At 36.9% G+C, this 25,725-nt stretch overlaps 1 protein-coding gene across 1 annotated transcript in view; it reads right to left on the minus strand.

Moving 5' to 3' along the window:
• Nucleotides 1-15,687: 15,687 nt before the first annotated feature.
• The window catches only part of AGMO (alkylglycerol monooxygenase), a 393,019-nt gene continuing 382,981 nt past the window's right edge, over nt 15,688-25,725 (minus strand). Inside the window, exon 13 of the mRNA XM_052639089.1 lies at nt 15,688-15,792. Coding sequence (XP_052495049.1) covers nt 15,718-15,792 — 75 coding nt within the window. The 3' untranslated portion in view covers nt 15,688-15,717. The remainder of the gene's footprint in view (nt 15,793-25,725) is intronic.

A 25,725-nucleotide genomic window follows, 5' to 3' on the forward strand; every position in this document is an offset into this window, starting at 1 on the left:
GCCCCACATGCTGTAGACATAACCAAACCAACCCCTAAAACTCATCTGTGGGCATTTACAGGTATTTCTATCAATATTCTTTCAGCTCTCAATACTTTGGTCATTACAGCTGAAGAGTCTCCCCTTTATTGGAAAAGTTCAGTCTAAGGCTTGTTGTCTCTTCACTTATATTCTGTTGGTAATTTGCCACTTGATGAAACTGTCTTCATGAGTTCCAGAAAACACTTGGCTCCCAACAAAACAAAGGACCATTGCAAGCATTTTTGGTCAGTGGTGATTGAATGCAGATTGCAGGGTTGTTTTCCTAGACCACATTATGCTTTCAAATGTTTCTGCAGTAGTCGCATATTACTTTCATTATAATGATCATTATAATCATTTGCATTTCAAGGCCCTTTTTGTCCCTGGTATTTTATGAGGAATTTACTCAGAGTTTAGCTTCCTCTTCACTGTGCCTGCCTCTGCTAAAAGCTTCTGGGCTTCCGCCTAGCCATCTTCATTTGCGAGTGTGCTAAGTTACTTCAGTTGTGTCCAGTTCTTTGTGACCCCATGGACTGTAGCCCGTCAGGCTCCTCTGTCCATGGGATTCTCCAGGCAAGAATACTGGAGTGGGTTTCCATGTCCTCCTCCAGGGGATCTTCCCAACCCAGGGATCAGAAACTGTCTCTCACCTCTGTTGCATTGGCAGGTGGGTTCTTTACCACTAGCGCCACCTGCCATCTTCATAAATGGCTGCAATGGACCAACAGGAAGAAACCCATGAAAACCACCCAGCTTAGCTTCTAGAGAGTGCTTGTGTGTTCAGTCACTCAGTCATGTCCAACTCTTCGTGACCCTATAGACCATAGCCTGCCAGAATCCTCTATTCATGGGATTTCCCAGGCAAGAAGACTGGAGTGGGTTGCTATTTCCTTCTGCTGGGGGCGGGGGAGAGAGGGTGGGGGGTGGGATTTTTCCCGACCCAGGGATTGAACCCATGTCTCTTGCATAGGCAGGCAGATTCTTTACCACTGAGCCATCACGGAAGCCCTGTATCCTTTCCCATACTCATAGGGGAAAAAAAAAAAGAAATTGAAGGGCATGCTCTGATCTCTATTTCACCACCATTACTTAAAAGCTGTTTTTCACATGAATGTGACTGCTCTTAGATGTCTTATGTAACAGAAAAGGTAAACTGAAGGTTAGGCAAGTCAGGGGGAGGTAGGGCCAAAGCAGCTCCCAGTTTTTCTCTTCAGTGTCTGCTGCCTCTACACCCACATGCTTCTTTCTCTCCACTTCTGGTGGTCCAAGGCCTAGTCTGCAGATGTTACTCCCACACAGTGGAAACATTCCCTCTTGTGTCTGCACACTTCCAGGCTTTGCTCATATGGGAAAAGGAAAAATTGGAGAGAAATAATGAATTTTCTGGATTGGTCTTATTTCCTTTTGTGCCTTTCAAAAGTGCTGAAACAGAAAAAAAAATTACTTTAGACCTATTCACCTTTCCCACGCTGCTAGTAACAGAAATTGGTTTATAAAGTCATTTTTTTTTTACTTTTAAAAAGTAGATAAATAATGTGATCACACCATCTTTTAGAAGTCTCAAGAGAGCTAGTCTACATAAAAAAAAGTTAATAATTTTGTTTAAATTGTATTGTTTCTAAAATCAGGGTTATAAACGCTGCAGGTTTGGAAAATGAGAGTATCTGGAGCTGACTCTACCTAAAGCATATAGATTGTATCCTGCCTGTAATTTTCAAATAATTTTCATAAAGAGATGCTCTTCCTTGTTTGAGCAGCAGAGTATGAAACCAGTATGTTGAAAATGTAGCATATTCCCAGAAAACAAAAGAAAATAGTTGCTTTAATTTTCTCTATTTCCCCTCCTTTCTCTCTGTAGAGCCAGCCATTTCTTTGCCCTTGAATGAATCTTGAGCAGCATCCATGAATGACCCAAGTCCTCTTTGAATCTGTAATTTCTTTAATCATTTTAGTCATATAAATATTCTCAGTTCAAAAATTAATATGTCAGTGTCTAGTTCTGAACTTTATCAGAGGTTCTTCCTCTCCTGTGACCTCTTCCATTTCAATTTGGCTTGCTGCAGGTGGGAAGTGTGTGATGAGTGTGTGACTGAGTGTGTTTGTGTGTTGTTTAGGGGCGATACTAGGGGTTAGATCTTGGTTTCTTTTTAGTCTATCACATCGTTTCTCCTAAAGCCCAGAGTTTAGTCATGGTTGAAGCAGAAGACTCAGGAAAAAACATTTCTGGCCACCATTGATTTCCTGCCATTTTCCCCACACCCTGGGGTTTTTAAGGCTAACTGTGTCCACTAGGATCTCTCAGGTCAATTCCTGACAATAGTGATGACTCCCCAGCTGCTGCTCCTGGCTCCACCCTCACGCCAGCATCTGGCTGTACATTCCCAGCATCTCTCAGCCAGCATCCTGCCCCTCAACTGTCCTATGCCAGCTCTCACACTCACTGTGGCTCCTAGTTCATGGGAAAACTTGCAGATAAGATTCAGTGCCATGTGTGTGGTTACTTCCCAAATGCAGTCACTGGCTGCTTGGCCAGACAGGGATGGGTCAGACAGGAGTCCACCGAAACATGCCACAAACTTCAGGGGATGAACGGTACGCACTTCACTTGACTTTCTGAAGCTTCACGTGCCCAAGTTGAGGGAAGGGGAAGGAAGCACCACCACCTTTCCCCACATGAAAGGACGGACAGGTGGAATCTTCACCCCATCAAGCTCTCTCCAGAAATTCTCGTATCCTCACTTCCTAAACTCATAAATCTTCTTTTGTGTGAGGAAACAAGGAACTTAGCACAATTTTAGATGATGGAGGTCTTTTGCAGCTTTCAATAATCTCACTTTGGAATTTGGGATTAGCTGGTAACTATTAATATTATCTTGTGTGTGTGTGTGTGCTCAGTTGCTTAGTCATGTCCTATTCTTTGTAACCCCATGAACTGCAGCCTGTTAGGCTCATCTGTCCATTGGATTCTCCAGGCAAGAACACTGGAGTGGGTTGCCATTTTCTCCTCCACGGGATCTTCCTGACCCAGGGATGAAATCCATGTCTCCTGCATCTCTTGCATTGCCAGGTGGATTCTTTACCTCTCTGTCACCTGTAAAGCCAACTATTATCTTGGGACTCAGCAAAAATGGAGGTTGAAGGAATGTCAGTTTTACTTTGGGTTAATACACGGTCTTCAATAACTAGGGAGTTCATTCAGGACACATATTTATCATGTACCTCCTGTGTGTCAGTCATTATTTCAGTAGCTGGGGAAGCAGCACTAGGAAATAACCAGAAATCCCTGCTTTTGAGGACACAGTGGAGAGTACTAAGTATTCTCTGTTGATTTAAAGAAAATAAACTAGAAAAATTAGGGAAACTAAGGCTTGCAAGTAATATGGAGACAAATAAAGAGAAAAACTCTTCTGGGATGTGTATGAGATATTAGTGTGAGAAAACCTCAATCAGAAGGCACTTGATTAAAGACCTATTAAAATAAGAGGTCCAACTATACAAATAATATCACTTTGCTAGGATTTCCATAACAATGTGCCTCAAAATGAATGGCTGAAACAACAGAAATTTGTGATCTCACAGTTCTGGAGGCTAGAAGTCCAAAATTAAAGTGTCACTAGGGTTGGTTCCTTGCTAGGGTTGAGAAGGAATATATGCTGCACGCTTCTCTCCTAGCTTCTGGTAGCTTGCTGGCAATCTTTGTATCATTGACCAGTAGGTATCACTCTGATCTCTGCCTTCATGTTTACTTGGCGTTCTCCCTGTATGTATGTTTGTCAAAATTTCCACATTATAAGGAGACCAGTCATACTGGGTTAGGGTCCATGCTACTGCAGTATAACCTCATCTCAACCTAATTACTTCTGTTAACTATGATATTTCCAAATAAGGCACATTCTCAGGTTTGCAGTAGGGGTGAAGACTCAAACATGTGAATTTTGAGTGGACACACTTCAACCAATAATGCCTACAAGCGGAGGAACACATTTCAGGCAGATGAAAGCAAGAGTAAAAATTCCTAATGCAAGTTCAGGGAAACCTGAAAGATGAAGCAGGGGTGGGTGCCAGAGAAGATTTCAGAGAAGTAGCATGAACTGGCAGGATTATGCAGGATCTTATAAGTCATAGTTTGCCGGTGCTTTTTACTCTGAGTAGATAAGTAGCTGTTGGAGGGTTTTAAGAAGAATGACATTGTCTGACATATTTTAACAGAATCATTCTGGCTGCCTAGTGAGACTAAAGAGAAGAAAGTTCAAAACATGGAGACAAATTAGAACAATACTGTAACACTAAGAAGAAAGGTAATGGCTTGAACCAAAGTGGTGGCAGGTGGAAAGAATGTGAGAAGAGTGGTGTTCTGAATATATTTTGAGGTTTGATGAACACATTTTGCAAGAGGATTGTGGGTGGGGTATGAGAAGAAAGAAGGTGGCTCAGATGGTAAAGAATCCACCTGCAATGCAGGAGACCCAGGTTCAAGGTTGGGAAGATCCCCTGGAGAAGGGAATAGCCATTCCAGTATCCTTGTCTGGAGAATTCCATGGATTGAGGAATCCGGTGGGCTACAGTCCATGGGGTTGCAAAGAGTTGGACATGACTGAGCAACTAACATTTTCACTTTTATGACAATTCTAGGGTTTCTGGCCTGAGCAGTGAGAAGTGCTTACAACCAAGATGTAAAGGACTGGGAAGAAGGCATAACAGGAACACAGTTTTCAATACCTGAAGGACACTTTTTAACTATATAATTTAAGAGGTGCAGTGGCATAGTTACAGGGGATAATAGCATAGATTCTATGGATAAAAAATATGGTCCTACTGTATAGCACAGACAACTTTATTCAATGTTTTGTGATAAATTATAACGAAAAAATATGAAAAAGAATGTATATGTGTATAACTTAATCACTGCTATACAGTAGAAATTAGCACAGCATTATAAATCAACTATAATGCAATAAAACACACACACATACACACACACACATACATATACATTATAGAATCAGACAGAATGCCTAGGGTCAAATCCTAGCAGTGCTATTAGTGGTTGTTTGAACTTGTGTAAAGTGCTTAATCTCATTCAGTTTTCTTAGGTGAAAGTGAGGATGATACCATCAACTTCAAAAGGCTGCTGTGCGAATCAAGTTAAAACATGTAAAAAACTAACAATAGTGTCTGCCACGTAGTAAGTGCTATACAAGATTTCTTTTTTCTCTTACTATGTTTGAAGAGGCAAAGACAATGGATAAGAGCCTCTAACAAGAAGGATAATTATGGGCTAAAGATACACACTTAGGGGTTTCAGTCTACAGATGATGTTAGTACAATGATTGGGTGATGACACCTAGACAGTGAGTGTAGACATCAAGAAAACTCAAAGACTGAGTTCTAAGCCCTCAACACTGAAAGGATTAGGGGAAAGAGAGATGAGAAAACCCAGCAAAAGGGGTCCATGAGTTCAGAGAAAAACAAGGTGAGTGAGTTATTCTGTAAACTGAGTGAAGAAAGGATTTGAAGGTGGACAGTATGGTAACTCTCAGTGCTGCTGAGAAGTCCAGCAATGGAATGGCCTTGAACTGGTGATTGGACTTAACAACTGAGCATTGTGTTATTTTGGAAAGAGCAAATGCAGAGAGGCAGTAAGGGTAGAAATTCCCAACTAGGGTGTGTCCATGGGAGAATGGGAAGAGAAAAATGAGAAACAAAGATTATAGATAACTTCTGGAAGGCAGTTTGAGTAAGGTCATGGAGATAAATAGGGGTAGATAAAAGCAAAAGAGGAATGAACTAATATCTCTTTTAAAGTTGGGACAGATAACAGCATTTTTGTACATTGACAGAAATAATACAGATAGAAGAAAAACTGAGAATTGCTGAAGCAGATGGAAACTGTGACTTGAGCACAGAGGTTAGCTTTATTTAAGAGCAGGAGTAGCTCATTAATAGACATAGGTTTGGGTTAGATAGGTGAAGTTCTCTTTGTTCGTTTTGTTTTCAGTGAAGAAAGGAACAAGGTCATTAACCAATACTGTGGACATTTTGAAAGTTTGAGGAGTAAGAACCAGTCATCAAGGATTATGGAGGAGTGAACAGAGCTGGGGGAGGAGAGCATGATAGCTCAAGAGAATTAAAAACTCACTTGAGGTGTGCAGCCATGAATAGATAAGGCCATTTTCATGGTTGTGTATTTATCCATTTTTAGCTACAAGACAACAGACATGCAGAAGACCTATAGTTGGATTTAACCATTTTGGTGATGTATCAATACTAAGACCAAAAGAGCAGTTATAATGATCGACCACGAAATTCAACTATCTAGAAAATAAATACTGGCAACTCACTCCAGTATGCTTGCCTGGAGAATTCCATGGACAGAAGAGCCTGGTGGGCTACAGTCCATAGGGTCGCAAAGAGTCAACACAACTGAAGCGACTTAGCACACACACACTTTTTAGATGTGTTCTCTTCATTATCCTATTTAATTCTGTGACCCACAGAGTCACAAAAAGTTGCACACGGCTGAAGGGACTTCATGCACACACACAAGAAAGTAAGTAAGCACATGAGAAAGGGAGAGGAGGTGGACAGGCAGTAGAGATGCCTTGGTGGGGCAAAGGTTGCCATGGGGTACCCAAGGCAGTGAGCTGAAGAGAGAGAGCAGCAGTCAGAGATATGTTTGAAACTATGTGTGAATGACAGTTATTGTAATGACAACAGGCCTGATAGAAAGTGGACAACAAAATCACTGGGGCAAGGAGACCAAGGAACTGAGATGCTAGTATAATCGATCATTTATGTGATTGAATTACTGAGAATCACAGCAGGAGGAGTACTGGAGAAACAGTCGGTGAGCCACCAGCAAAAGTCTTTGTGCTGCAATCACTGTTGCTGAATTTGTCAAACAACAGAATTTTAAGGAGCAAACTTTTCTTTGTATCAACAACATGTATCATGTATCACTTGTATATGTATGTATATATACATATGCACAACATGTATATCACATATATACAACATGTAGATATACAACACATATATCACTTTCCTCCCATACTCTCTGGAGTCTCATGAGATTGTGACAGTGATTTTGAATTAGCAAGATGTCCAAATAAAGCCAAATTTTATATGGCCTTTGCCTTGTATATTTCAGTACGGAGAGGTAAGTAGAGAAATAATTTCTTGTTGCATTTTTAAGCTGATAGGTTACATTTCTGAAAAAGTATAACAATTCCTTAGGTGAATATTGTTTACTATTTACATTTAATAATAAATTTAAAACGTGCACGTTTTCCTGGTAGCCAGGAAGGAATTTCCTCCTGTGTTCTGGGACTTTCCCTACTGTTCCATGAGTCTGACTAGACTCATCAGTATCATATTACCTGAATTTCCTGAGTTGTTTGTGTAGTGCCTGTACTCAAGTTTTCCTAGTGCTATATGCAGTGGGCAATTGTTTTTAATTTCAGAGGAAGTATTCAGTGAGGGACTACCTGAGATTTTTCTCTCCATAAGAATGAAAAGAAGGGCAAAGAAGTAATTTATCAACTAATAAGTCAACATGTGACCATAAGTCTACAGAAGGTAAAGTAGACCATACTTCATATAAAACTGCCTTAACTTAACTAGTAGGACAGATGAGAATAGGAGAAGAAATAGAAGGAACAGAAAAGAAACACAAAGCAAAGAAAAGACAATAGGAATCAGAAAGGGAAGCATCCCTGAAAAATAAGAATGACAATTTGTAAATTGTTCTAGGGTTCTTTAATCAATGAAGGAGGCTTTATTTTTCATGTTGTAACTTTATAAAAAGACAAATACCATATGATATACTTAATATGTATAATCTAAAATATGGCTCAAATGAACCTATATACAAAACCAAAACAGACTAATGGACATAGAGAATAGATTTTTTGCCAAGTGGGAGAGAAGAGGGTGGAGGATTGACTGGGATTTTGGGGTTAGTGGATGCAAACACTTACATTTAGAATGGATACATAACAAGGTCCTACTGTATAGCACAGGGAACTATATCAAATCCCCTGGGATAAACCATAATGGAAAAGAATATAAAAAAGAATATGTATGTATGTATATGTAAATATATGTGTGTGTGTGTCTGTGTATGCCATGTGCTCAGTTGTGTCTGACTCTTTGCAACCTCAAGGACCGACTTTAACCTGCCAGGCGACTCTGTCTGTGGAATTTTCCAGGCAAGAATACTGGAGTGGGTTGCCATTTTTTTCCTCCAGGGGATCTTCCTGACTCAGGGATCAAACTGACGTCTCCTGTGTCTCTTGCATTGCAGGAAGCTTCTTTATCCACTGAGCCATCAGGGAAGCCCATCACTTCAGTTCAGTTCAGTTCAGTCGCTCAGTCGTGTCCGACTCTTTGCGACCCCATGATCACATTATATATATATATATATATATATATATATATATATATATATACTTAGTCACTTTGCTATATGCATAAATAAGCAGACTAATGTAAATCAATATTATAATAAATTTAAAAATTTTTAAATTAAGGCATTTCTTTGGGGGAAAGTTTATTTTTAAACTTAAAAGTTGTCCTGGGTATTTTGCTGAAAATATTACATAGCATTCATATTTTAAAGGGACAGAAAAAGAATAATTTCTTTATGGACAGTGGGAACCAGTAATCATAAGCTCAAAAGGAAGCTTTTGAAACATAAGAAATACTGCTGGGGCACAAAATCTCTTGCTAAATATCAGAGGATGTATTAACCTTATTTTTCCCATAGAAAAGAAATGTTTACATTTTAGGGTACAAAGAACCACCCCCTATCTCTGAGGAGCTATTTATTTTTGTAGATGCTAGAATTCATCCCCTGGGAGTAGCAGGTGTTTTGATGCAGATAAACCTCAGCCCACAAATTAAAAAATATTACCCTATCAGACATCACAGATGAGACTGAACAACAAACCACTCAACATGAGTCCCTGTAAGATAACTCTTCATGAATGAATAATTAAACTTAAGAGTTGTTAAATAACTCTTCATCGGATTGAATGGACTCTTGAAACTGGTCAATGATAAAAAAAAAAAAAAAACAAAACTACCCTTCAAGGATTTCAATACATTAGACCAAATTTGTATTACTTAGTAAAGGTTTGTAAGGCACAACTGCTTTAATTCTTTTTATTTACTAAGTTAATATATTTAGAATTTAACTTCATTTGCAGCACTTCATCACAGGACACATCATGTTAGTGTTTAAGAACATGGAAGTATTTCCTGTCTTCAAAGTATTATGAACAGGTAGAGTAACTGTCAAAACTGTGCCAAACAAGATTTCTCTCTCTCTTTCATTCATTTACACACACACAAATGTATGCATGCACACACACACACACTTATTAAACAAAAATCCATTATATTACATTGCAGACATACAGAACAGTATATTTAAAACTATTTTCCCAAATAAAATTCTTACAAAAAATAAAAACTAACCATATGATCAAAACAAATTAAAGAAAAAACCATCATACTGATTATCTAGATTCTAGATAGAGTTTTCTTAAAATGAGGACTGTTCTTTGAAATAAATGCTACTGCTTCATCAGCAAATTGATTTCTTCTAGCTTTCATACAATTAGTGATCTCACTAAGGCTCTCTCCACCCTGTGAACAGCACAGACTGATAAACATTTTATACAAGCTATATACTTAGGATAAATTTTCTGGAAAAATTCAACACATCATTAACATGCATTTATTAAGTATTCTTTGACTTACTGATGCAAATTAGCAGCCTGATGATTTTGTTCCTGTAGGATACTGTATAGGATAAGGCATGGCTTCTTAGGATGTCACGTGGCTGCCAGATGCCATTGTTACACAGATACCCCACATATCCTGCCTGGAAGGAATAGCCATACTTAGACACTGATTGACTTGGCACACATCACTTTACCAGTGAAGCTGCATTTTGTCTGGATGGGGCAGAGAGGAAGGTACAGAAACCATGTTATGTGGACATCTTCATATGTAACTTTGTGCTAAAGTGAGAATTCTCTTCACAGCCCATCTATCTTTCACATTATCGCAAGCAGCCCTGGCAAAAGCCAAAAGTACAAAATTGATGTCTACCAAACCTAATCCAGCACATTTTAATTCTGCTATTAATAATATCTTATTAAATGAAATATCAGGAGCAAACATAAACAGAGCTATGGCACCAATATTTGTTTGATCACATCTCTTTGCCTACTAGACTTCCCTCTTCTCCCCAGTCACAGGGTTGCTTACCTAGGTTTTAAAATTTCAGTTTTTTTCCCCCCACAGGCTCGTAAGTATATGCAAAATAACCTTATACTAAAGTGATATTTTTCTCAGGGTGACATATTGAAATATACATGCTTACTTAGTCATAATCATCCTATTCTTTTCATTTTCTATATAAACAATATTCCCTTATGTTGTGCATCTCTCCTGCATATTTCTGAAACTCAAGGCTAGAATCTAGAGATGTTTTCTTTCACTCTAGATTGCTTATAGCTTCTGTTGTTCCGTCTCTCGGTTGTGTCTGACTCTTTGTGACCCCATGAATTGCAGCAAGGCAGGTTTCCTTATCTTTACTATCTCCCTGAGTTTGCTCAAACTCATGTCCACTGAGTCAGTCATGCCATCCAACCATCTCATTCTCTGCCGCCCCCTTCTTCTCCTCTGTAACTTTTTAATTAAAAGAATTTTGAAGAATACAGACTCTCTGGCACCACTTGAATCTTACTAAACCAGAATTCCAATGCTCTTACCAAGAGTTTTAGTTTTTAAAAAGATCCATGGATAACCCTGATACATAAAGACCAAGGCTGCGTCTTCCTGTTTTCTGTAATGCAAATCTATGCAAGTTAGAATTGTGGATATATTGTTGCTAAAACAAAAGGAGAACACACCCAAGAAATGAACTTATGATTGATGGATGCTGGCGAGACCAGAATGACTGGAAAATCTGACTAAAGAGATATTACACTTGCAGAATGCCAAAAAGAAAACACAACCCACAAGAGAAAACCATCAGTGCTTGCTTATTTGCTTTCTTTTTTTTGACTAATAACTTTTTCTAATTGAGCCTTTGGTGAAGGAGGAGTTATCTGTTATGCTGTTGAGAAGAAAAGGCAGCAGTCTGGAGCAAGATCTGAAAAAATATCCCAGTAACAGATAGAACATTGTTAATCTACTTTTCTTGAGGTATATTTAAGATGGGGGCCTGACCCCTTCTACAGTGCTGCAGAAAATAATGACATGAAAAGTATTTTAAAATTCTGAAAGCCAAACTAGCTCTGTGTTTTCTATCATTCCTTGGGATTCTAGATGGTCCAAATGTAAATATACAAAGAAACATAAAGAGACCTCATTTTCTAGCTACTGTTGCTCTCCCTAATAAATCACATTACTACGCATCATAACATACACCATACTTTAAGAAATCCCACTCGATGCTTCTGCTGAAGAGCATACACTGAATTACTGAATTATGTGTGAGTGTGTCAGTCGCTCAGCTGTGTCCGACTCTTTGTGACCCCATGGAGTACAGTCCGCCAGGCTCCTCTGTTTTGGGATTCTCCAGGCAAGAGTACTAGAGTGGACTGCCATTCTCTTCTCCAGGGGATCTTCCCAACCCAAGGATCGAACCTAGGTCTCCCGCATTGCAGGCGGATTGCTTGCCATGTGAGCCACCAAGGAAGATTGAATTATACATAATCAGTAAAGAGAAGTGTGAGAATCTCCAATAAACCTTCATACAAGCTGATCATGTTAAATATAACAAAGTTCGCATATTTTATGATTAACTGAACTTTGGATACTCAATGACAGATCCACATATTGCTGAATCTCATGGTCATAAGTTGATTAGCTTACGTTTAACCAAAATAATTAGACAGCACAAGATGAAGGGAAAGTAAGTGACACAACAAACAGAGTTAGAGGAATGGGCAGTTTTATCAAATCAAGTATAGGAATGTATTTCTTTTAGACATATGGCAAGCCTATTAAACAAAACCCCTGGGGCCTTATTGCTCTCAGATTATATGTTCTGTACTCATTCATCTAGTCAACTAATTTGTCCTGTAACTAAACGGCTTATTCTCTGAACTTTGTTTTGTATCTTGGAACATCAAATTGAATGAGAAATTTTCTGAACTTAAACTCCTGATACTGTATTCCAAAGGCTTGCCTTGGGGATATGACATCATATAATGGTGAAACATGGCCTTCTATGTCAGAATTCAGAGGTTTTAAATTTTCTTCTGACTATTGATTAAGCATGATAGGCCTGAGCAAATTTTTTAATCTTCCTCAGCCTCAGAATTCTCTTCTTTAAAATAGTTTTCAACAGTGCTTAATTACCAGGACAATAGAGAGTAAAAAAAAAAAAGAAAAAAATTGAGTATTACTCAATAAACCAATGTATCTTCCCTCTCTCTACCTCTTCCTTTCAGTAGGTAAGCAAACCTGAGAATACTCATAATTATTTCAAAGTCAGTTTTCAAAGGCATTTCTCCAATACAAGTGCTGAGTAATTGGTGAGTCCTGTTTTTAGTGCTTTTCTCTTGAGAGAAAGAAGAGAGAGAGGTAAAGTGCTTCTAGTCAAGAGTAAGCATAAATTACATGGCACCACTCAAGATTACTTTATAATATTAATAATTGTCATATGATCTGTCATCATGCACTAGTGCTCAACAAGAGAAAACTAGACTGGAAAATTAACAAGGTGGAAGATGAAGAAAAAAGTGCCCTGGTCAATGCACAGGCCTTGGGAACACTACCTGTCTGGGAATGACTTCCACTTTCAAAGGCCTGAAAACTCCTAGCTTGAAAATGTTTGCATCTTTAAGAAAAGTCATTTTTAATCATAGTGAGAATAACTAAGAAAAGAAAATGGATTAATTTGAGTCTACTCAAAGAAAACTAAACTTCATCATAAAAATAACTTTTATCAATTTTGAATTCTTTATTTCCAGTAACTACTCTTTATATATATATCCTAGGCCACTCCTATAAATTCATATATATTCAGGTATATATACATATTTATATATGATTCATGGGGAAACCAGTAAACTGTCCTACTACATTAAAAACCTACTTAATGATTTGTGAAAGCTCTCTTTTCTTTGCTGTTTTTAAAGGCTATAACCTATAGACTGAAGGGTATTTAGGATGTAGAATATGGGTATTCAGAGTTTTTGTGCTATGAAATTAGCAGTTTCAAGCCAGCAGATGACTCCTTGCTTTAAATGGATTCTAAATACACAAACTCCAGTAAGAACTGTTGGTACGGGACAAGGATAGGGCCTAATATTTGTTACGGGTTCAAGTATTTGCTCTAATTCTGCGTTAAATTAAGAAGTAAAAAAAATGATGAATGAAGCAAAGCCAAGTCTCTACTTCTGACGCTTGAGATATAATTTGTTAATTTTTCCATCATGCAAAATTTAACTTTCTTCTGTTTGTCCAGTTAAAAAAAAAAAAATGTGCTTCATGACTATGCACAGACACCTGCAGTTTGACTCTTTTTACTACTTCCACAACTTTTCTCTATTCAAAACTTAAAAACCATATATTAAAAATAAGCCAGCCAACTGATCAGTCTCTTTAAATCAGAAATGAACAGAGGCAAAGCTCAGAGAAGGATAGTATTAACTGTTTTAGTGCTTATAGCTTTGGTAACTTAAACTAAATCTAAGAAATAAATGGGCAGAAGACCTGAACAGACATTTCTCCAAAGAAGACATTGTTGTTATTTGGTCTCTAAGTCATGTCCAACTCTTCTCTGACCTCATGGACTATAGCTGCCAGGCTACTCTGCACACGGAATTTCCCAGGCAAGAATACTAGAGTGGGTTGCCATTTTCTTCTTCAGGGTATCTTCATGACCAAGGGACTGAACAGTGTCTCCTGTTGGCAGGCACATTCTTCACCAACGAGCCACCAGGGAAGCCCAGAGAAGACATACAGATGGCCGACAAACACAAGAAAAGATTCTCAACACTGCTTATTATCAGAGAAAGGCAAGCCAAAACTATAATGAGGTATCACCTCACATCAGTCAAAATGATCATCATCAAAAAATCTATAAAAATAAATGCTGGAGAGGATGTGGAGAAAAGGGAACTCTCTTATACTGTAGGTGGGAATTTAAAGTGTTACAGCCACTGTGGAAAGTGCTATGAAATTCCTTTAAAAATGAGGAATATAATTACCATATGCAGTCATATATATATGTAATTATACTGTGCATGAATCCTGAAAAAACCATAATTCAAAAAGACACATGTACCCCAATATTCATAGAAGCACCAGTCACAATAGTCAGGACATAGATGCAAAGTAGATGTCCACTGACAGATGAATGAATAAAGAAGTTGCGGTACATTTATACAAGGGAATATTACTCAGCCATACAAAGGAATGAATGTGAGTCAGTTGAGCTGAGTTGGATGAACCTAGGGTCTGTTATACAGAGTGAAATAAGTCATAAAGAGAAAAACGAACATCATATATTAATGCATATATATGGAATCAGGAAAACAGTACTGATGAACATGTTTGCAAGGCGGGAATAGAGACTCAGACGTAGAGAATGGACTTGTGGACACAGCAGGAGAAGGAGAGGGTGGGACAAATAGAGTAGCATCAACATATATACACTGTTATGTGTAAAACAAATAGCTGGTGGGAGGCTGCTGTATAACACAGGGGGCCCAGCCTGGCAACCGGTAAGGACCTAAAGGGGTGGGATAAGGAATGAGGGAGGGAGTTTCAAGAGGGAGGTGGTACACACATACTTACAGCTGATTTGCATTGCTGTACAGCAGAACCAATACAATTTTGTAAAGAAATTATCCTTCAATATAAAAAAGATTAAACAACAACAACAAAAAATCTAAGAAATACTAGAAGAAGGAAAGTTTGAACCATTTCCTGTTTGTCAGTTCCCTCCTAAAGAAACACATGGCAGATTTTTACAATTTCCATGAAAAATGTACACAGAATACCTGGGGTAATTTTATTTAGAGACTATTATTAACATGACTGTGAGACAATTTAATGCAGAAATACTCCACACCCCTCAATTTGAAAGAATAAATTGACCAAACATATTAGACATATGCATCACAAATAATCTGTTGAATAAATGAATTCTGACAAATCCTGTTCATTTTCATTTTGGTGATGTCATTTTGTGTAACGTTACTCCTTACGTTATACGGCTTTCTAAGGTAAACCTAGCCTTAGGCAGACAACTCATGTAATATATTTTTATGATAACAAATATGTTTCCAAGCACAATTTTAGCAGACAGCAAGTGAAAAATTGTCAAACCAATGAAAATAAAATCTTCATTCTTTCAGCTGTTTTGAAATTTTATTATTTCTTCTCATACTTATTGGCTTAGATGTTACCAGTGTACATAATATCATTATATTTGACATCATTTTCTTTCCACCCTAGCAATATAGTAACTGCAGCTGACTTTAATTTTAATAGAGAATGAGAAATGTGAAAAGGAAGCAAGAGTATATAGATGTTATCTACCTTTCATTAGAAAAAACTGTCCATACAATCATTATATAAGATAATTATATTTCCATAGAGAGTAGTGACATACTACAGTTGTGGACAGATGATTAAAACAAGAGAATTGTGTACAAACGTAAGTTATCTCCAAGGGTCTGAGACAAGTTGCTTCACACTCCTTACTCCCCAGAAAGCAATGCAGATGGAAAAAAAAATCTGAAGAAATAAAACACAGAGAGGAAGAACAATTAAAGTGGATTCAACACTTCAGTTCAACTGAGTTAGAAATACTTTTCTAGGGAAAAGTGAATAAATATATTTTAAGCAATTAAATTATTCAAATTTAACCTAGCAGTTGTTCAGTAATAGAATTTAGCCAATCCAGCTTAAAACACATTATATGAAGAGTAGGATTAAAAAGTTTTGTTTCTGCAGCTTAAAAAACATACCCTCACAGATTTGGGTCATTTCTAGGGATGAGGCTATAAAATTAGTGAATGAAACAGAACTGTCTTCTGGCATGTGCAACATGCAACATACTGCATGTTGTTTGTATTGTACTAAACAACCTCATTATTTATATAGTTTAAGAAGCCTTTGGAAAAGGAGAAATAAAAATGTTATTAAGGAATCATTCCTCTCCGAGGCAATGTGACCTAGCATATCATGAACTTCACCCAACATGAATTAAATTTTAAAGACTGCTGACTTAACTTCTTAGTCTCTTGATCTTACCAGATATAAAACTGTAACTGCAGAATTCTCTTTAAAATTTAAAAGAAATTACTGAATCATGACAAGCAGCCATAAGAGTTCACTGAGTTTATTCCTTTTGTTTTCAAGTGACACCATACATTCCCAATAAATCATCAAAATTTAGCCAAATAAAATTGTTGAGTTCTTATAATCCTAACAAGAATAATTCAGCCATCCTCAGTAAGAATTCACAGGTTGCAGAATTTCTCACTGTGTGTCATCTAAAGGCCATAATGACCCAAACACACACCTCTTTGACTCTTCTTGAGGTAACATCTAGGCACTAGTCATAGTCGTAGACCTAGGAGATTTCCAAAGTCAACCTTTCCCTTTATCTATGCATTAAATTAAGCTATATGATTACTTTCACAATCCCCATTTTAGGTGTTATTAGAGTGATGATGAAAAATGCTCAAACAGCTGGGGACATGTGGATAGCTGTGAAAGTTTCTCAATATTTTCTTTTATGGTGCAAACTTCTTCAAAAGATTAAAATAGGACCATGTGTCTCTTCCCTGAAAGATCACTATTACTGAAAGATCCAGTAAAATGCATACAAAGAAACATGTTTAAGTAAAAAGATGAAAGCATGGGGAACGTTTTGGGGTGACAGACTAAAATGAAGCCAAGGCGTTGGCTGAGGCCAGTCATGCAGTCACAGGAAATACCTTGAACTACTGTGATTTTGCTATTAAAGCCTGGATATGAAAATAACAACAAGACCTTCTTAAACCTGGATATTTAGATTAGATGGATAATTAGATTATAGGTCATTCAGTTTCACATGAACTTTCTTTTTCTACAGAACCATTATCCTTCATATTAACTAATGTGATAGTTTTATTCAAATCCATGTATTACTTCCAGCCTATAACATTGACAGTATAAAAAAATGTAGCAAGAATAAAATAAAAAGTTGTATTGAGGCAGGCGTTAAGAATAACGTTAACATTCTGGAGTTGCCTCAGAAATCAAATGCAGTTTATTTAAAGGCTGGTTTTAATTTTGTTTCTTTTGACTGTGATTCAAGTAAAATGACCTCATGGGATTTCTCATGGTGGTACCAAGCAAAGTAATATCAAGAAAAGGAAGTATTTGTGAAAGGTAGTAGACTGCACAGTGAATTACATTTATATGTGAATATGGGTTAGTGCTGACAGAGGGATAGCTGAGAAGACAGTTTTCAAATGGAACAGAGGTGATAAATCTATGATATCAGTGGAAATAGTTTAATTTAGGTCCATAATATTAATTGAGCGACTTGTGCTGTGCAAGGCACTGGGATCTGAAATATATCTGGCAGTAAAAGTTTTTACTGTTTTTGAATCTAGTGCCTAGGGTCACATGGATTATTGCATTGGTTGAAGTCTACGGAGTATGATTTCAGTGAAATCTGTAAAACTGCACGTACCATTTTGTGAGTCTGTCATAATTCTTCTTGTCCCTACTCCCTACCCACTAGATGATCTGTACTTTCATCTTGGGTCTCTGAAACATTAAGAACTTCTGGTCTAACAAGAGAACGAAAAAGATTGTAATTTAGTACATGCCTTTGCTGTTAATTCACTACTTCTCAACTGTATCTTTCTACTTTTGAAACTATAATTCCGGTCCTACTTTCTTCAGGAGCTGTTCCTAACTGAAACACAGGGATCTTGTCTTTTCCAATTAACCAAAGTGCTTTTAGGGCCTTCCTGGTGGCTCAGATGGTAAAGAATCTGCTTGTAATGAGGGAGACCTGGGTTTGATTCCTGGGTTGGGAAGATCTCCTGCAGAAGGGAATGCCAACCCACTCCAGTATTCTTGCCTGGAGAATTCCATGGACAGAGGAGCTTGGCACAGTGTAAGGGGTCACAAAGAGTTGGACACAATTAAGCTTCTTACCAAAAAGTGCAATGTTGCACAGTTTGTGGTTTTGTTTTCTGTTTTTGGTTTCCGATTTTTTTTTTTCAGGCCCCTATGTGTTACCCCTCCAAATAGATGGAGAAGAAAAGCTAATGAAGAAAAGGGATCAGATTCACATTCAAGATTAATGTGCAATGAGACCCTTGCTTAGGCTAGACACTGTCTTAGGTGCCTTTACTAGATTATAATGTTTTATTTTCATGGCAAACTTGGAGAATTAGCAAACAGTTTGTTGGTGAGCAATGGGAACTCATAATTTATGTGTTTTACCATGGAGTAAATATTAAATATCAGAATATTAATCATGAAATATTAAATATCAGAACTGGTGTGATGTTTTTGTTTACTTAATGACCTCCAGAAAATTAAACTACACATTCTGGAAAATGAATGTGTACATCAATAATGAATTTATTTTCTCTTTTAGTAACCACCTATATTTTTTGCCAGTAACTATTAGATTGCTAAGACCTTTTCACAATCAATGTTTTAAGCAGAAAGTGGATTTTTTCATACATAATGAAATCCAAATGGGCACAGGATCATAGAAAGTAAACACAATGAATAAGTCCTTCTCAAAATATTCATGACTGAACTAGACAGTTTTATTAGAAAATAGTTAAGTAAGAAAACACTGACTTGCTTTCATAGTTTTCAGTGTGTTTATACGTATAATAGATATAAACATGTATTTCATATACAATTTTAACATGGAAAATTACTTAACATGGACTCAGCATGATTACTACAGTCATTTCATTTAAAATTTTCCCTCATCCAACCTTTCTCTCAATTTTTGTATTAGGCTGTTCCTTTTAGTTCTCCGTATTTGATCAGGTTAAATGTGTCATTCAAGATAAAATATTCATTAACATATTTCTCAATCAACTATTGTACAATGAAGGCAGGAGAACCACTACTTAGGCTAGCGTAAGAGCAAATAGCAACCATAGCATTTTTTTTTTTACAATATTCTTCCCTAATCTCTAGATATGATATTTCCGGATATATAAACAAACTTGGAACACTTATTTTACTCTAGGTCTGGGCAAGTCCCATGATTTTAACAGCTGGATTCAAAATATGAAACAGAGGAAGTTCACTCTTGGTGTCAAGCCCTCCCCATGTAACACATCATTAGTAGCCCATGTCTTCAGGCTATTTCCTTGACTTCCCAGAACCCTGGACTCTGATGCTTGAACTTTGGCCTGTACAGATGCTCTCCACGTTTTCTCCACCCCTTCCCCAAAAGTTCATCATCTGGCAGGTGGCTGATCTGAGCCATTAATCTATAGTAAAATGTCAGTGGGAACTGACATGACATTGTGCTGCTCCTCCCTGTTAGATACAGACCTTATAAAAATGGAGCAAATCTGGCATCTAATCTTTCTAACCTTTTAAAAATTGAAATACGGTTAATTTACAATGTTGTACTAATTTCAGGTATACAGCAAAGTGACTCAGTTATCCATATATATATCTATATATCTTCTTTTCCAGATTCTTTTCCATTATAGGTTATTACAAGATACTGAGTCTAGTTCCCTGTGCTATATAGTTAGTCATTGTTGGTTATCTGTTTAATATTTAGTAGTGTGTATATGTTAATCTTAAACTCCTAATTTATCTCTCATCCCTCCCCCTCTGTCCTCTTTGGTAACCATACATTTGTTTTCTATGTCTGTGAGTCTATTTCTGTTTCATAAATAAGTTCATTTGTGTTTTATTTTTAGATTATACATATAAATGATATCATATAATAATATTTGTCTTACTTCACTTAATAAGGTAATCTTTAGGTTCAGCCATGTTGCTGCAAATAGTATGATTTTACTTTTTTATGGCAGAGTAATATTCTATTGCCTTCAAACTGTGGTACTGGAGAAGACTTCAAAGCCCCTTGGACAGCAAGATCAAACTAGTCAATCTTAAGGGAAATCAACCCTGAATATTCATTGGAAGGACTGATGATGAAGCTGAGGCTCCAGTACTTTGGTCACCTGATATGAACAGCTGACTCACTGGAAAGGTCCCTGATGCTGGGAAAGATTGAACGCAGGAGAAGAGGTGTCAGAGGATGGGATGGTTGGATGGCATCACTGATGCAATGGACATGAACCTGGGCAGGCTTTTGGAGATGGTGGGGGACAGGGAGGCCTGGCTTGCCACAGTCCATGGAGTTGCAAAGAGTTGGACACAACTGGGAGACTGAACAACAATATTCGATTGTATATATGCACCTCATCTTCCTTATCCATTAATCTGTCAATGGAAATTTAGGTTGCTTCTGTATCTTGGCTATTGTAAACAGTGCTCCTGAAAATTGGCATGTATGTATCTTTTTGAATTATGGTGTTCTCTAGATATACGCATAGAGTGGGACTGCAGGATCATATGGTAATACTATTTTTAGTTTTGTAAAGGTACCTACATACTGTTCTTCATAGTGGCTGCACCGATTCACATTCTCACCAACTGTGTATGAAAGGAAATTGTTAGTTGCTCAGTCATTTCCAATGCTTTGCAATCCCATGGACTATATAGCCAATCAGTCTCCTCTGTCCATGGAATTCTCTAGGCAAGAATACTGCAGTGGGTTGCCATTCCCTTCTCCAGGAAATCTTCCCAATCCAGGAATCAAACCCAGGCAGATTCTTTACTGTCTGAGCCACCAGGGAAACCCAACAGTGAAGAAGGGTTCCTTTTTATCCACACCCTCTCCAACATCTACTATTTGTAGATATTTTAATGATGGCCATTCTCACTGGTGTGAAGTGACACCTCATTTTTGTTCTGATTTGCATTTTTCTAATAATTAGAGATGTTGAGCATCTTTTCATGCGCTTGTCGTCTACCAGTTCGCCTTCTTTGGAAAAATGTCTGTTTAGGCCTCTGTCCATTTTTGTTTGTTTGTTTGTTTTTTGGTATTAAGCTGTATAAGCTGTTTGTATATTTTTGAAATTAATCCCTTATCAGTAGCATTGTTCATAAATATTTTCTCCCATTCCATATGCCATCTCTATAGACTAAATCTGCTGCACAAAAGCTTTAAGTTTAATTAGGTCCCATTTGTTTACTTCTGTTTTTATTACTTTAGGGCATGGATCCTCCCAAAAATACTCCTGCAATTTATGTCAAAGACTGTACTGCCTATGTTTTTCTCTAGGAGTTTTATAGTATCCAGTCTTACATTTATGCCTTTAATCCATTTTGAGTTTATTTTTAGATAGGATGTAAAAGAATGTTCTAAATTTCATTATCTTACATGTAGCTGCCTAGTTTTCCAGCACCACTATTTGAAGAGACAGTCTTTTCTCCATTGTATATTCTTGCTTTCTTTGTCATAGATTAATTGACCAGAAATGCCTGGGTTTATTTCTGGGTTTTCTATCTTGTTCCATTAATCTATATGTCTGTTTGGGTCATATATGTTTGGCCATATATAATTAATGGGTCTAGACTAACCCATTAATCTATATGTCTGTTTTTGTGCTAGTACCATACTGCTTTGATGACTGTAGCTTAGTAGTATGGTCTGAAATCAGTATAGTATAATCTGTGTCAAATCTGCAGGGAGCAAGTTTATAGGTGTTATTTTTTCCAACAACAATTGTTCACTTCCTATCTCTGTATCACATTTTGGTAATTCTCACAAATTTCACACTCATTATTATTGTATTTGTTACAGTGATCTGTGGTCTTTGATGGTATTACTATAACTCACTAAAGGTTTAGGTTATGGTTAGCATTTTTAGCAATAAAGCATTTTTAATTAAGGTATGTAAAATTGTTACAGACGTGATTGAATTATACACTTAAGAGACTATAGTATAAACATAAGTTATATGCAGTGGGAAACCAAAAAAATTGTGTAACTCATTTAGTGCAGTATTCCTTTACTATGGTGTTCTGGAACCAAATCTGTAATATCTCCGAAGTATGATTGTACTTCACTGTGTACATTTTCAGCCAAATTTAGACCTCCATGTTGCTTTCCTAAAATTCTTCTGGAATGAATGTGCCTATTTAGTATCACTAACAAGTCACATCCTACCTATAGAGTGAAGAGTATATTTTTATTTAAAAATTCTTTTAATTTTTTTAATTTTAATTTTTAAAAAATTCTTTTAATTTTATGAAGTCCATAAGATACAAGTTAACTGGCTATTAGCACAAGGGTAACAACCACAAGAGCAGCAATTTCTTTTAAGGGAGACACATTAAATATACAGAAGTTTTATTTGATTTGATTATTTTACTTAATTATTTGAAGAAAAATAAAACCAATTCTTTGTTAAGTATACTTTTGAACAATATATATTTTTTAAAGATGACTGCTGTCTACTATATAGATAGGAATTTAAAATCAGACCTGAATGGATAAAAAATATCTCTATTTCCTGTTAATGCAAGAGAATAAATAAACACAAACAGAACTAGAATAGAAAGTGAAGCCACATATATTGAAGGTCCTTCTGAAATGAAAACATTTGAATATATTTCTGTTGATTACTTGCTAAGTTGTATATGACTCTTTGTGACCCCATGGACTGTAGCCTGCCAGGCTCCTCTGTCCATGGGATTTCCCAGGCAAGAATACTGGAGTAGGTTGCCATTTCCTTCTCCTTGGGATCTTCCTGACCCAGGGATCAAACCCTGGTCTCCTGTTTAGCAGGTATATTCTTTACTACTGAGCCGCCTGAGAAGCCCTAAAATATATTATTAGGTAACAATAATTTTTTTTCCCTAGAATTTTGCAAGAACACAATTTGACAAATTCCAACTCAAAAGAAGTTGAGAACTATTGATTTTGCTTCCAGTATATCCTATGTATGAACAAAATACTGAGTCATATGTAGACAAACAAAAGGCTTAAGAGAAATATTTCTAGACACTGCACCTTTTACTTGGAAGTCTTGTGTTCCCTGTTTTTGTTTCTGTACTCTATATAAGGGAAAGTATAATCACAGCTATGTTTAATATAAAGTCTGATAAAGATTCATTACTATTTAGACACTAAATCAAACAGTATAATTTTACATTTGCTTAAAAGTATATATTAATGTTATTAATTAAGGAAGAACAATATGAAAAGAAAGTTCTTATGAATGCCCATGTACTAACAGTGGCTTATTTGAAAAGAATATATGTTTTCCTCAATCATTAAATATTTTCTGAAATTAATGTTTAAACAAGAGAATACACTAAACATACCACAATTGTGTTTTTAAAAAGAAAACAAACACAAAGTTTTAAAATAATTCAACTGAACTCCAAAACCAGAAAAATCAGGTATTTTATTATTTTTCTCTTCAGTGAGGGGCAAAGATCCATGACAAAAAAAGCATTAAGTTAATTTAGACAACAAATGCAGAATCTTTGTTACAACCATTTCTTCAGTTCCCCAGAGATAACTAACTCCTATTGCGTACAATAATTTATTCACTTCTTAAATCTAAATTGCTCAAGAACATGTTTTTCCTTTTCAGCAGTACTCCTATAAAATATCCTATTGTTTACCCAGACGACCTTGGAGATATCACAGTGACATTTGAAAGCCATAATATTAGTAAGATTAGCGATCACTTTAGTTCAGTTCAGTTCAGTCACTCAGTTGTGTCCGACTCTTTGCGACCCCAAGAATCGCTGCACACCAGGCCTCCCTGTCCATCACCAACTTCCGGAGCTCACGTCCAAACTCATGTCCATCGAGTCGGTGATGCCATCCAGCCATCTTATCCTCTGTTGTCCCTGTCTCCTCCTGCCCCCAACCCATCCCAGCATCACGGTCTTTCCAGTGAGTCAACTCTTTGCATGAGGTGGCCAAAGTATTGGAGTTTCAGCCTCAGTATCAGTCCTTCCAATGAACATCCAGGACTGGTCTCTTTTAGGATGGACTGGCTGGATCTCCTTGCAGTCCACGGGACTCTCAGGAGTCTTCTCCAACACCACAGTTCAAAAGCATCCATTCTTCGGTGCTCAGCTTTCTTCACAGTCCAACTCTCATATCCATACATAACCACAGGAAAAACCATAGCCTTGACTAGACGGACCTTTGTTCGAAAAGTAATATATCTGCTTTGGAATATGCTATCTAGGTTGGTAGTAACTTTCCTTCCAAGGAGTAAGTGTCTTTTAATTTCATGGCTGCAGTCACCATCTGCAGTGATTTTGGAGCCCAGAAAAATAAAGTCAGCCACTGTTTCCACTGTTTCCCCATCTATTTCCCATGAAGTGATGGGACCAGATGCCATGATCTTAGTTTTCTGAATGTTGAGCTTTAAGCCAAATTTTTCACTCTCCTCTTTCATTTTCATCAAGAAATCTCCAAAACCTAGCTACAATTCAGAGAATATACTGGAAGACAGTTGGCATGAACTAGCTACCGTGTATACAAAACCATCTGGTGGAAGCTGAATAAACCACAATTAGCATAAAGTGAAAATAGATGTTACATTTCTCAAAAACATCTGAAGACTTTTTCCTCTCTGAATTCAAAGTTATGAATAAAGTGTCTTTATAGATATATTATTTTAAATATTTCCAGTATTACCAACCATTACTCTATGAGTCCAGCCATCTGGTAACATGGATTTTTGAGTCCCTGGTGGCTCAGATGGTAAATAATCTGCCTACAATGCAGGAGATCCAGGTTTGATTCCTGGGTCAGGAAGATCCCCTGGAGAAGTGAATAGCTACCCACTCCAGTATTCTAGCTTGGAGAATTCCATGGACAGAGGAGCCTGGCCAGCTCCCTGTCCACGGGGTCACAAAGAGTTGGACATGACTGAGTGACTAACACTTTCACTTTCTTTGATTATTTACTACATTCTTATCTTTCCTTATAGGCAATGATGCATCTTCAATTTACACTGATTTCCTAAATATTTTCTCTAAATTTTCTAAGTATTTTAATACATATACTCTCAATATCCAGGCTTCCTTCTTCTCAGTTTTTTCCAGCTTAGTTTTGTTGTTGAAGTTTTTCAAAGGGACAGGAAGAAAAAAATACCCAACTTACTACATGCAACACATAGAGGAAAATTAGACAACCAAAGTTGATAAGACATGACTTATACTCAAAGTATGATCAGAATGCTTGCCTTGTCAAAACAGAAGCCTCAATTTTTCTAATTGTCCAAATTCTTAATGATAATAATGAAATTTTAGAAAATTTTCTTGAACTATAGTAAACAATATGGAGACATGAAGACAGAGTTATAATAAGGTCAAATTAATAACAGAAGATCTATCACATGTGAGAATGATTATTCAGATGAATGATGACCATTCTTTTGGGAAAACATCTTAGGAAAGATATATTTTGTGGATACAGTCTTTTTACACTCATAGCCTTCCTCTTACACTTATTATGGAGCTACACATTAAAAAAATTTTTTTATGAATGTGAGAAGGGAAAAAATTGGGACAACGAAAAAATGTTAAGGATAGTCTGTTTTGGTTTCTATAAAGTTGAGAATAAAACAA

This window comes from Budorcas taxicolor, chromosome 4 (genome assembly GCF_023091745.1).
Source record: "Budorcas taxicolor isolate Tak-1 chromosome 4, Takin1.1, whole genome shotgun sequence".
NCBI classification, from domain to species: domain Eukaryota; kingdom Metazoa; phylum Chordata; class Mammalia; order Artiodactyla; family Bovidae; genus Budorcas; species Budorcas taxicolor.